General features: G+C 42.5%; 1 protein-coding gene across 8 annotated transcripts in view; it reads right to left on the reverse strand.

Moving 5' to 3' along the window:
• Positions 1 to 14,236, reverse strand: part of SLMAP (sarcolemma associated protein) — a 1,163,639-nt gene that overhangs the window by 881,560 nt on the left and 267,843 nt on the right. For all 8 annotated transcript variants that reach the window (XM_086939108.1, XM_086939110.1, XM_086939104.1 and 5 more), the window contains exon 5: positions 10,372 to 10,434. In XM_086939108.1, coding sequence (XP_086795234.1) covers positions 10,372 to 10,434 — 63 coding nt within the window. The remainder of the gene's footprint in view (positions 1 to 10,371; positions 10,435 to 14,236) is intronic.

Raw genomic sequence — 14,236 nt, forward strand, 5'->3', positions numbered from 1 at the left:
CACTGGCCAGTGTCCTTCCACTGGCTGCGAACTCTGAAGGTAAATTTGTTTTTAAATGTTTTATTGAGCACTCCATAGGAGTGCATCTGCAGGCAGTCTACTGTCCTCCCAGCTTATTGTAGCTGGTCCTGGACCACTCTCGTCGTCCTCCCCCCTATAGCTGTTTCTCCCCTACCGGCCTGCCTGCTGAATAAATTAACACCCTGTGCAAAAAACAGATATTTCAATGGAAACTATAAAATGTGTCTTATTTTGAAAACTTCATCGCCAAATCATTTACTGCAGTGCTGTTTCCAAAATGTTGTTCTCTCCTAGGCCCAATTTTAACAGCTATAGACAGTGTCAGAATATTATTATATATTCAGAGCAGCTATAATAGTGGCAAAAATAAGGATGGTGTTCCAACTTTTATACAACTGTAGCCTATTTGAGGCTATCTATCCAGATACACACCAGCTAGATTAGCAGGCGGGCGAATGGAGCAGTTTAGAGTAGATATTGTGAATCTGTTTTGAAAACTCTGATAAAATCTCCCCTGCCAAGTGCATCTGCTCCAGTCATCTACACGGATACACAGAAAGAAACACAAATACATATAGAAACCCACGCAATCCCACATACAGAACCACAGAAAATCTCACACACAGAAAAACAAACCCATTCAGAAACAAATACACGCAATCACACACACCAACATGCTAATAGAGGGATCCTCGCACATAGAAAAACGCACACAAACACTTACACTAGACTCCACAATGTGCATGTGACTGCTCTAGTTTTTAATTTTAGTTTACTTACAAGTTGCTTCTAAGTAAATTCTGTGGAGCTGGCAGGAATGCACAGAATGACAAGGCAGCAGTGTGTGTGCTTTATTTTACGCATCACTTATCGAGGCTGTGGCATGTGCTGCAGATTTACAAGAAGCAAGGCAAATCCAATAGGTTTCACTTCTGCAAAATCAATTGGTTGTGATGATATTTTTTTTTTATTAAACAATTTTATTGAATAATATGCACAGCATTTTAGGGATATCATGGTTGGATTGCAAGATGGACATTTCCCTTTAATATTCTCAGAGTCATTCTTACATGTCCTGCAGACCTCCTCTAGTACATCCATTCCTCTTCTCCCACCCCTTCCCCGGAACACGTACTTTAGTGGCTCGTTCAGTGTAGACTGTTCAAACACTAGCATCAGAGTCTAAGTCCCCAGGTGGCGGGGGTTCGCATTTATCACCTCGGCAGGCCTTCCAGCCCCCCCAAACCTTCTCCCACTTTTTCGGACAGCCACGATGTATGTATACTGACGTGATGATATTTTTAAGCATATTAGACAGCTGCGCTAGCTGTTGTGCAGCAGGTCTAAAAGTACAAAAAAAAAACATTCCGCTGCTGCGGTCTAAGCTGTTTGCCGCATAGCTTTTTTTTTTATTAATAAAAAAAATAATCTTTAAGCCATGATGTATAGCAGCTATTGCCACTGTGAAACATGTCTCAACAAAAGAATTGACAAAACCAATAGATTTTGCAGAGGCAAAACCTATTGGCTTTGCCAATACTTGTTAAAATGTGGCCAGACTTGAGTCGGCCTTTTCTCAGGGAAGTCTGGAACCATCAAAAAGCATGTCTATGAGGGGTCTGTACGTCTCCAGAAAAAACGGTTTTAAGCACAACGTTTTGACCACAACACCTTTTCTCATGGGTATGCGCCTATACAGTCTGTGTAGTTTTACAGACAGCATTTAAAATATTTATTTTATTGTCGGACCTGAATTGTTTGGGCAAAAGAGCTCTTGAATTAATGAGGCATAGCAGGCACGTTCTCTCTTACAATATCCCAAAGAGGGTGTGCTTGACTCTCTCCATGAGAGACACAGCATTCAAAGAACTACAGGTTAAGCTGGCAGAATAGAATCACCTTTTTAATAATGTGTCAATGCGCTTTAGCTCCCTATTAGGCAGGGCAGATGGGAACACATTAGAGCTGATCTTACTAACGGAAGCTTGGACCACCAAGTTCTACAAGTAAGGTGCCAAGTGAGGAAGACAGGGTCTCTGGGGGTTGTGCTCGGTCACCTAGCTAGTGGGCAACTGACTGTAGAAGACCACTGCTCCATTCAAGGTGCCATTAAGGTGTCCTTTAAAGCCTCATCAAATTATAACAAAGGCTCTGATAGAGCATACACAGGCTGCAAGATCTTAGTAAACAAGTTGGCTTTGTGTCTCAATAGCTTAAATTTAAAAATGGAGTACTTCTGCAGCTCTGTGGACAGCAACCAGAAAATAGGCACTTTCCACAGTGGGGGTATGGATGGAAACAAATTATTTCAGGAGTCCGAGCCAGCAGTATTTTGTTAATCCAGAAGTCCCTAATCAGTATAATCCGGGGATTGAAAATTGTCCACCTCCATCATCAATATGTGGAATAGTTTGGAGTCCTTGAACTGTATCTGAATCCAAGCCGAACATGGCCCCAGGTAGTACGGACGTGGAGGAAGGGACTGGGGAACATCCAAGGTGTGAGTCTACACTTTGGTTATTTCGTGGCAAGACATCGGCCTAGCATGAGCAGAGACTGGTGCCTCATCCAAAATGTGTGTTGGAACACAATCTGGAGCTGTTGAAACCAACCTTGGTTTCAGGGCCAGACTGAAGACATGGTTGAGTGACGAGAAGGAGCTGGAAAGAACCCAGACAGTGAGGGTGTACAAAAGGTTATTGATATGATCTCAAGTTTGCAAAGCAACCACAAGGGAGAGGTGTGCTGTGAAGGGTCTGGGGAACAGATGAACTAAAGATGAAGATCTACACAGGAATTAGGAGTTCTGATGACTCAACATCCAACTGCGCTAGAAAACATGTTTATTAAGATTTAAATGCTTTCAGAAACAAAACATTGGAATGTATTTCCTCTGCTTATTCAGCAAGTGCTGAGTTGATAGTCTAAGATATGTGCAGTACCTTTGAGAAAAGTGTAATGCTGCTGATGCACTTCCTTACTCAGTCCTATAATAACGGATTGTATGCCTTGCTACCTTGAAGAACCCCTTCCCTGAGCTGGACCTGTTAAGTCCTGCTGATGTTTTAGGTACAGATCCTGAGTGAGAGTATTCTTAGAGCTTGGAACACTTTTTTATGATGCATAGTTAGGAATCGATCCGGAGCTTAAAGTGACCACTGCCAATCAAACAGGATTATGCAGTGGTAAGAAAAGAAGTTCACAAAATCTACAGCACCACAGAGATAATTCTTTTTTTTTGTCAGTCATAGTGTATCCTTTCTTTACCGATCAATCTTCACTTTCTGGGGTGGCATTTTACCCAAGTGCATCCATCTCTCTAAATTCCCTAGAGAGTTAGCCAAATACAGTAGTTAACTTTATAAAAGGGGATACAGCTATGAAAGTATTGGCAAAGAAACAATGAATTACACAATAGGATTAGAAGCAGTACTACATTTAAGAATGTAAAGCTTATTAGAAATTTGGTAAACATGCAATACTATTCCATACAAATATTTCATAGCAACCAAATTAGTAATCCCAATGAAACTACATTACAAATTACGTAATGAAAAAACTTATTAGGAGCCCTCATCACAAAAATTCAAACTGTGTAACCACCAATCCTATTTAAATCTCCTTTTAAGCCGATATCGAGAGTATCTTTACAGTTTCTAATACGATTTTCCTTAAATAATACAGCCAGAAACCGGTCATGTGGCGATTTCAGCTCTAGGCATAATGTAAAAAGGTGTGTCAAAGTTTCTTGGTCCAGCCCAGATAAGCATCACATATTAAATTCCAAGGGCATCTAGAGCACGATCATTTATAAAATCATAACTTTATGAAATAGTATTTTCATAAAATTTAAACAAAAGCTTGGCTGCAGTACTGACAGATACCTTTGGGTTTTCAGACGAAGTAGTGTTGCATTAAAATGCCAAACTTTGCTAACACCTTCTTATATTTTTGCACAGATTGCTTTGAAACCAAGACAACCAAAAGTCATACAACTATTACTAGACCTGTATGTCTATTCAGTGCTTAATTTGCTAACAATAAATAAGTGCTAGAGCTCTGCAGCTTGTATCACACACTGCCCCTACCACGCTGCCAAAGATAGTAACACAAGTACTAACATTCACACTTCTACAAGTGTTACAATTCGAACTATTTCAGGCCCCCAAAGCTATGAGAATGGCTTGGGCAGCAGGTAATAATCCCTCTTAAAGTTAATAATTAACTGTTGTTGTGGTAATCTCTCAATTACCCAAAGAGCGCCACATTGTGGCAGACAGTCAAAGGCACCGGTGCTGACAATTAAGTGCTGGTGCTGAGCACTGAAAACCACTAGGTCAAATTAAGTACTGGGTCTAGCGACTTGAATAATCTACTAGACCCAACTGTAATGTACTTGACCTCATATTGTGTAACACTAGCAAATACTTTATTTCACAGACCCGCCTTTTTCTTCATTATTACAGGAGAGCTCCTTCAAATATGCCAGTTCAGCAAGTGTGCTGTAAAAAAACGTTTTTGTTTGATTTTAATAGACTAAACGTTTGCTCCATGTATAACAGGAATCTAGCCCACATATAGGGTACACATAACCTCTGAGCTGCCTCTTAGTTCATTAATAGCATTGTCATCAGGGTGGTGGGGCAGGAATGTTTCTTATGTCATGTTTACAAATGCACTTCTAATAAATGTATTACCAAAGCATGATTTGGTAGCACACTATCATTTACAAAACACATTTCGCACTGAAATGGCCACAAACTTTCCCACTAACATGCAGTTTTACTGATAAAGCTATACATCGTGTAAACTATTATCTGTGGAAACTGGGTTTCAGCAAAAATGCTGTTCCTATTTGTTTTCATCCTATTAAAAACTTTTTCATCACAAAGAATTACAAAAAAGTGCTTTCATAACTAAAAAAAAATACATTTCGAAATGTGTTTGTACGGTTCATTTACGAGCTGTTTAAATGTTGTGCATTAGAAAAAAACTTGACATTCAAAAGTCGATAATTTCACACCCTGCACAGCACTACTGTCAGCCAGGTCACTTTACAAAATTCCCTGGCTTTGCTGCTTATTTTATGCTGAAGGTTGAGATTATTTTCTTTCTCTGACTGCACATTGTAAGACAAATTGTAACTGACATTTGACCTGTGACCCTGAATGCAAAGCAAATGTGACAAGACTAAAATATGATTAAGAGGCTTCTATCTTTTATGCTCATTCACATTCTAAGAGAAAAGAACATCTGTTCTTTATCTGCTCGCCAGAATGGGGCAGCAGGTTCTCAAATAGATCACCTTGATCAATTCTGATTCGCCATAGCGAGTGGGCGAGTTAGGTAGCCAGATTTCTCGAAGCCTGTTGCTGCATGATTTAAATGCGTGTTAATTTGTCCCCAATGAATCTCATGCATTCTGAAGCTCTTAACGTTGCAGAAGGTGACCAGTTTATTGCTACTGTCCTGAAGGATTTTAATTCCTGCTTAGGTGAAACCAAGTCCACCAAGGTTCTTTCGGACTTCTGCAAATACTAATGTACTTAATGACAACTTTAGTTCTGCTCTTTTCGAAATATCCAAAATATAAAGTTTGATGCAAAGAAGATACTGGGAATAATTTGAAGCATCTCAGTAGCAGGTTAGTTTTTTCTTGATGTACCTATACAAAAAACGGAGGCTCTGGCAGCATTCCATTAAGTCAGATAATGATCCATAAACAGTAAAGATCAGATTTGTGGGATCCTTCAGTATACATCCCTATGCTACAAATGGACAAGATACAACAATATTGCTCTGAATCAGACATCCATAAAGGTCCTTATTCAAGCTGTTCAGCAGTCTTTATTCGTATTGTAAAAAAAAAATTCTTAAAACATTCCCAGCACACAATAGCTGACACGTGTTTCGTCTTTTGCTTAGACTTTTTCAAGGCATAAACATCAAAATCAATCAAGCGAGTATCGAGAACGGATAGTGTCTGTTCTTGCGTAACAAAATGTGTAAAAGAAACCCGGTACGGATATTTGTAAAACCAGCTCGGCTCCAAGTGTCCAAACAACGTCACAAGCAATATCCTAATATCCGGCACGGGATTTGACAGGTCCAATAAGTTTCAGAGCTGTACGTAAGCAACCATCGGGCCAATAAAGTGGGTCAACACCGTGCCTTCAAGTATTGATAGCACAGTCTGTTCCTATAGCACCCAATTTTTTCCACATCCGACTGTCCACATTCTACGTGGTTCGTAACTAGTCACTGGACCCTCATTAACGATTCTACTGTGTGCGATCCGTTACCTTATACACAATCTGCTCTTCAGCAGTCTCTTCTTGAAAGTTCTTTACTGCGACCCTTAAGACGCAACTGTAGTACTTTGCACCCATCAAAGTTAAAGTGCGTCCGTCGATCCGCGTATCTTCATAGTCCCAAGAGAAATTACTTTTTCTTGATATACTGTTTTTTCTTCTCTGGTTCTCAAAAGAGAACTTTATAATCCTTGTGCCTAGGTCTTTTAATTCCATTTTGAGTATCGATCATCTTGGATTGCTGTCCCGGACCAGTGACACAGGCACTTTGCTGTTTTGCTCCATCTTTCTCTCCAAATCCCCCTGAGGAGAGTTGTCCCTGCCCTCATACCAGCAGAAAGAGTATAATAAGGATAGAAGTACACCGCATGTTACAGCAAACTAACTATTCTGGTGAAACAGCCAGTATTTTTGCAATATCTTCAGCTGTAGCATTTTTCATTAAGTGCTTTATATGTTTGTGACACAGGACATTTAGCTGTTTCCAGGATAGAGTGACAACTGGAGACTGATGGAAAATTAATGAGCAAGTTGAAAGGATTCATATTTAACTTAAAATATCAGTAACATTTTCCAAACCTCAAGTACACTGTTAATGACGGATGCTTCATTCTTTCTTGTGGAAGGGGAATACTTTTGGGAGAATACCATAACATCAGTCCTTTCAAGAGAGGATTAAGACCGCTCATAGGTTTTGCTAAAACATGATATTGGCATAAGCCATTTGTTCCATATCAATAGTCTCCCATAACCATCTATTTCCTCTTCTTCGCGAAAGAGCTGAGAGGGGAAACTGTTAAAGATGATTCAAGTTCAGTTAGAAATTATGGAAAGAGAGCTCCTGATGCAAAGCCTAACAGGGCCTGAGAATAATCAGAGGCTTCAGTAGAGAAGCTCTTCGCTGCTATGAGAGTGTGCAACAGAAGTCACACTTCTGAGTCCCAAGAACTTCCACTTTTTAATGTGCAATTATGATGGTACCCTTCTTAGGGTGTACTTGGTGTACTTTGTTGATGTGCTAGTTTACCCTCTACAGGAGAAGCTGCAGCCAAGAGAAATAATTGAGTCTTTTTTTTTATAGAAGCACTCCACTTCAGACAGCGTGATAGTGGTTTATGACAAGCAATATATATTTAATCTGATGCACAGATAACTTAATGCCTGTAACAAATATGTATAGTTCAACTCATCAGAATGAAAAAAAAGTCATGCGATACAATATGTTAACCGTTTTGATCTACAATACCCAGAGAGGGTGAAGTAGGGAGTAAGTAAGAGTATGAATATGGGCAAGTGCGTCTCCCCATATGACTAAAATCTATGGAGACTTAAAATTAAGGTAGAAAAAGCACTTACAAAATGTCTCAGTACGAGGAAGGATGGGAGCCAATTAATAAGCCCTTTAGGGTTGTTCCATAGTCCTGGTGTTAAAAACGAGCTTAAGCACCACAGAACATCCTAGACTGTCTGTAGGCACTGCCAGTGAGCCCCCACTTTTCTATGTCAGCCACGGACTATGGACATTTTTGGGAGGATGCTACTGGAATGATATAGGACACAGAACTCTGGAGTTTGACAGCAGGATTTCAGGGCAAACATAAGTTAGTAGTGCGAAGCTGGTAGATTCAAGCTCAGCTAGCCACCATATGGGTTAATGAGTACTGAGATCTTGATGTGCCACATCTTTGTGGAAGATGGGGATGTATCTAGCTGCAGAGGATCTTGAAAGCAACCTAGAAACCGACAGTGGTAAGTGGCCTTGCATCAATAATGGACTCCTAACAGCAAAAACTGTGTACATTTTTACCACACAAGAGGTCTCATCACCCACATTATGCAGAGCTAAGCCTACTGCTACTGAAAGCCCTGCTCCTATCTTTAGGAGAGGGCTACTTCAGGAGAGCCGTGGAGATATCGTTCGAGCTTCTACCAAAATAAAATAAAACTCTAATACTGGTGTTTAGAGAGTGCAAGCCAAAGAACAAGTCCCCCTGACTAACTATGGAGTCCAAGAACAACGGTTCCTGCGGTATGATATTTGTATAAATAATTCAAATATTTGCTTAATAGCAATTTAGCATGACACAGAAAGGTTGATGTCGAAAAGAGGTGCAAAGACAAGTTTCAATCAGTCTCAGTAATGTTTATATTTCAAAACATACGTTGTTTAATTGTACAGTCGATATATACTTTGTCACAAAAACATGTGAAAAGCACAACAAAAACTTTACGGGTGCACAGTGTCCCAAGTGTATACATATGAAACCAAAAAAAATTATAACAACACACAAATAAACATAAACATAACGGTTTCTTATAGGATGACCAAGTTAAGGAAAATGACCCAAGTATTGATAAATAATTTTAACTAGTGACTATATCTAGTCATAGACACTGGTTGTAGGTTCAATTCCTTATAGCGTCGACGGCGTTTCAACCCTTGAGAATATGGGTCTCATCAGGACAGGACAAATGGGGACATCTGTATAGAGACTTGTTATCACCCATGTGTGATGAAAAGGATAAAATTGACTTACAGGTAGCCCAGCCGGGTACACTGTCGTAGTCAGCAACTCAGGGTGATGAATTACGCTCTCCAGAGAGTTTGTAATGGCTACAGGACAATGCCTGAAAATATTGCGCTAGCACCCAATGGTGCTGGGATCAGCAGCGACGTGGTACGTTATTATTTCCTGCAGGACGGTGCCTGAAAGGATTTTCCACCGCTCAATGGCGTCTCCGTGGATCAGACTGGAGAGCGTAATTCATCACCCTGAGTCGCTGACTACAACAGTGTACCCGGCTGGGCTACCTGTAAGTCAATTTTATCCTTTTCATCACACATGGGTGATAACAAGTCTCTATACAGATGTCCCCATTTGTCCTGTCCTGATGAGACCCATATTCTCAAGGGTTGAAACGCCGTCGACGCTATAAGGAATTGAACCTACAACCAGTGTCTATGACTAGATATAGTCACTAGTTAAAATTATTTATCAATACTTGGGTCATTTTCCTTAACTTGGTCACCCTATAAGAAACCGTTATGTTTATGTTTATTTGTGTGTTGTTATAATTTTTTTTGGTTTCATATGTATACACTTGGGACACTGTGCACCCGTAAAGTTTTTGTTGTGCTTTTCACATGTTTTTGTGACAAAGTATATATCGACTGTACAATTAAACAACATATGAAATATAAACATTACTGAGACTGATTGAAACTTGTCTTTGCACCTCTTTTCGACATCAACCTTTCTGTGTCATGCTAAATTGCTATTAAGCAAATATTTGAATTATTTATACAAATATCATACCGCAGGAACCGTTGTTCTTTGTTATAATATGATGCCCTGGTTCCGTTGTGAGTAGGGTTTCCCTTGTTCTTCCTTAGACTAACTATGGAGTCCAGGCACATAAGACAAATTTAGTCTGTTAATTCAAAGTCAAAACTGGCTACCTTAAAAAAGTGAAACATAGTCCTACAAGAATAAGAAAGACAATTTAAATCATATCTGCCTAGCATTCATACACAGGTATGTTTGGGCAATATGTCAGCTGTTCAGTAATGATTTATACAGTAAAATTAAAATGTGATGGCACTAAAAAACACGCGGTATGAACCATTCATCGAATAAAGAATAAATAGGCCCAACACACCCCACCTACTATGACTGTTCATACTTTTCTAACTAGAGCAATAGCCTATGTGTTTGCAGATTATAAGCAATGACAAAATTCAATATTTTTGTCATTGCAGAGTTGGGACGAATTCACATAAGTTTGCATTTTCTTCCTTTGACGGACAGGTATTGGGTGCTAAATACATTAAATTGTTCCTATTTTGCCATTTGATTCCCAAAAAACAGCTGTTTCCGTGGTCGGGTTGTAGGTAGCTATTCAGAAAGATTGTTCAATGAGGTAAGAAACACAACAATATCAGAACAGAGCCAGGTCATGGTTAAATGTTCAGTGACTGAAACAGGAACAGAACAAGTTTGATTAACAAAACATGAAGGGAACAAAAAAAAACACCTACTTGCAGATACTGAGAGAGCTGGAAAAGTTCCTGAGAGTACATACTGGGAGTGTTAGCAGCAACCTGAGAAATAGAATTGTGCAATTAGAATCTTAACTGTGTTGGTAATCAAGTACATTAACAGGCACGGTCACAAAAAGACATCTGCGTTTCAATGACATTCCAAATTAGATGTCTACTGTCATTTTCAATTCCAATTCTAACCACAACAACTAGTTAGAAGTTTAAGGGAAGGTTGAACATACACACAATGTTGCCATTTCCATATCCTCGCATTTTAACCTCTACTTTATGACAGGGGACGTCACATCAAGTAACACAATACTGTAAGCTTTATTTAACTGACGGAAACCTGTAGCAATGAGATTTCTGTGGGTACACAGAAAACTTGTGACCGGGAAAACTGTTCTTTCATTAATAAAGTTCCTGGAAAAATGGGTCTGGGTAAGAGTTTCATGTGCATGATTCCAGTAACTGGTCAACTACAAATATTTGTCATGGGAAGTATGTCCACTGACACCGATTTTCTTTTAATTTACATGTTTACAGTGCGAATAGCGTCCAGGCAGACATCAGTTTGTTACAAATAATAGAGAGGATATAAGGATTGTGTCAACTAAAATATAAAGTAACTTGAGTAGGGTGTTTACGACAATTGGGAGAGCAATATAAACTAGCATTAGTAAAGACTAAGCCTTGACTATTCAAGAGCTATTGGCTTTACCAATGTTTTTTAGACATGTTATCCATGGCTAAAAGTTTGCGGTGCAGAGGAGAGTGGTGTGGAGTGGTGCAGAGTAGGGTCGAGAGGTGTTGTGCAGAGTAGGGTCGAGAGGTGTTGTGCAGAGTAGGGTCGAGAGGTGTTGTGCAGAGTTGGGTCGAGAGGTGCGGTGCAGAGTCGAGAGGTGCGGTGCAGAGTCGAGAGGTGCGGTGCAGAGTCGAGAGGTGCGGTGCAGAGTCGAGAGGTGCGGTGCAGAGTCGAGCGGTGCGGTGCAGAGTCGAGCGGTGCGGTGCAGAGTCGAGCGGTGCGGTGCAGAGTCGAGCGGTGCGGTGCAGAGTCGAGAGGTGCGGTGCAGAGCAGAGGGGAGCAAAGCAGAGGGGAGCAAAGCAGAGGGGAGCAAAGCAGAGGGGAGCAAAGCAGAGGGGAGCAAAGCAGAGGGGAGCAAAGCAGAGGGGAGCAAAGCAGAGGGGAGCAAAGCAGAGGGGAGCAAAGCAGAGGGGAGCAAAGCAGAGGGGTGCAAAGCAGAGGGGAGCAAAGCAGAGGGGAGCAAAGCAGAGGGGTGCAAAGCAGAGGGGTGCAAAGCAGAGGGGTGCAGTGAAGTGCAGAGCGATGCAGAGCGGAGGGGTGCAGAGCAGAGATTGGCAGAGCAGAGAAGTGTAGAGCGGTGCGGAGCAGAGTACTTTTCTTCTCATTTGGTCCGGAAGAAAGTCACAGCACCTCTGCAGACGGTACCAAGTCTGTAACATGTCGACCACTATGACCACACCAAACCATGCAAGGTTGAATTATCCAGGCATGGCTTGCACACTAATTTTAGTCCTGCCCCCGGATGTTCTTCTGAAATTGAGCTTTAATATACCAAGGAGTTAGTTTTAACTTCACATCTACTATTTTCACTTATCCCTCCACACCCGGCTCATCTGAAGGTTTTAGTATACCTCATTGCCTACAACTTAAAACATCCCTGAACGCTCCTCCCTCACAGTGAGCTTTTGTAGCCCGCAGTGCGAGGAGGTTCCAGATGATGAAGCATGCCACCCACCGGTGGATGAGGGAATACATCCAATAAAAGGGAACCCCCCCTCCTCCCTCTTTTTTCTTTGACCCAGGGAGGCCTGTTTCTGTGTCATATTTTTTATTTTTTAAAACCTTTATTGTGCAAGTAAAAGCGTACAAATACGGGCCTACAACCAATCAGGCCGGCCACAACACAATATAGGCGCACAAAATCAGAATTGAAATTCTCCAGCAGTTTCTCAGCAGTATATGAACAATCATTCAACAGTAAGGGACCCGATACAACCGCTAGGAGCAGGATAAGAGAAGGTTAATTTTATGATACAATAGGAAGTATAGCAGGATCAATTGCAACTGTTGACATCTGAATTCCTATGGCGGGCAGTTGGTAAAGCGGCAGTACAAAGGAGCAGTGAGAATCGGAAGTAATAGCAACAATTGGCAAAGGCAACGCATAGTTTCCCCGTTTCGAATCAGTACCCACCGCTGCCCACCGTCCACCCGTCACCACTTGAAAATGTGCTGGTACAAATCAAAGAAGTCAGAACAGCAATACAAAGATAGCCATCCACTATACTAACCCAAAGAAAGGGAAAAAGAAGGGTAGACGAAGGGATGGGAAAAACAAAGAAAGAAAGCAGCGCCGCAGTACGCGCCCCACGGTGAGTAGAGCACACAATACTAGAGACCCACAGTCAGGGACGGGGCAAGTAAGACGTGTAAGAGTGCTATCATTAACATTAACGCGAAGAAGTCATGTCCTACACTGCCAGCCAACATCCCATGGGGTACGCGTGCGGACACAGCGTCTCGATAAAGTGATACAAAAGAGCCATAGAACTAAGAAAAAACGAATACTAAGACCCCGCCCCACCCACACCACCCTGCACCCCTGCAGAAGGCTACGGCCTACCCCCCCGGCAGCGTGCCTGTCGCCCTAAGTAGAACCCGAAATACAGAAGAATCAGAAAGTAAGAAAAGACACTACAGACAAAAAGAGGAAATAAAGGGGGGAGAAAAAAACCAGTGGGAGAGGAGATATGCAGTCGAACATTCAGCTCCCACCCCCCCCGCCTTAGCACAATTCGAAATCACATCGAAACGAAATCGACACAGACTCAAACATCAGGAACATGAAGAGGAATTGGTCATACTGTTTCAGCTGCGAGCAGTCCTCATCTCCATACATTAATTAGCAGTCAGCCGAGTCAAGACTACCTCACCCCTGTCCTCTCCTGATCATTACTTTAGTACACAATAAAGGAGAATACAGCAAGCAGTTAGACATGGAGTGTACACAGGATCGAAACAAGGCAGGCCAAGGATGCAAATCAGGGGATCCCAGTCTCGAGCAGCAATGCAAACTAAGGCGGCAGCGGCCCAAACTGGCGAAGAGCCACGTCAGGAGCAGCAAACAGCGTAGGTGCAGTCCCGCCGACCAAAGGGGGGAAGTGTCCCCCACGGAACAACCGTGGGACCCCATCAAAGCAGTTCGAGTCAAACAGCCGCTGAGTACTCCGGCCAGACTGACCTGGACGGACCCCGGTGTGGGGCCCTCACCCACGTCCGCCACAATCAAAACCTCCTGGAGACTCGAGGCAACAGACGTATGAACTCTCAGATGAACGGCGGCCGCATTCCCTGCAACAGCCGTGAGAGACAAGTCAGCACACTCCCTCAGTCGGGCAGCATACATGGGGGGTGGCCCAACAAGCCCGGCGGCCGAACCTTTATCTTGCACAGCTGCGTCAAAGGCCATGGTCGCGCGCCAGTAACACAGGGCTGCGAAGACATCGACAATCGTGGGTTCACTCTCACAATCTTCAGCCATCGTGCTGGTCGACAGACCAGATTCGCCGCCCCCAACCGGTCCGAGACCCAGGGCGCCGGCCGCCATTTTGTCGATGCAATAAGTACGCTCCGTTCCTCAACCCCGGACCTTGCCGTCAAACAAGGCCCAGCGGAGTCTCGCCGGGTCCCGCTAATGGCAATCTTGGTGCAGAAAGATGGGCCGCCAAAACACAAGGGGTAGCCGGCGCCACCGTCTCATGGACGCCGCCCGCCGAATCCGGGCGAGGGGCTTGAAGATGGCCGGACAGGACAACAAAAGGGGGGGACAAGCCTCCT

Source organism: Lissotriton vulgaris, chromosome 9 (genome assembly GCF_964263255.1).
Source record: "Lissotriton vulgaris chromosome 9, aLisVul1.2, whole genome shotgun sequence".
NCBI lineage: Eukaryota > Metazoa > Chordata > Amphibia > Caudata > Salamandridae > Lissotriton > Lissotriton vulgaris.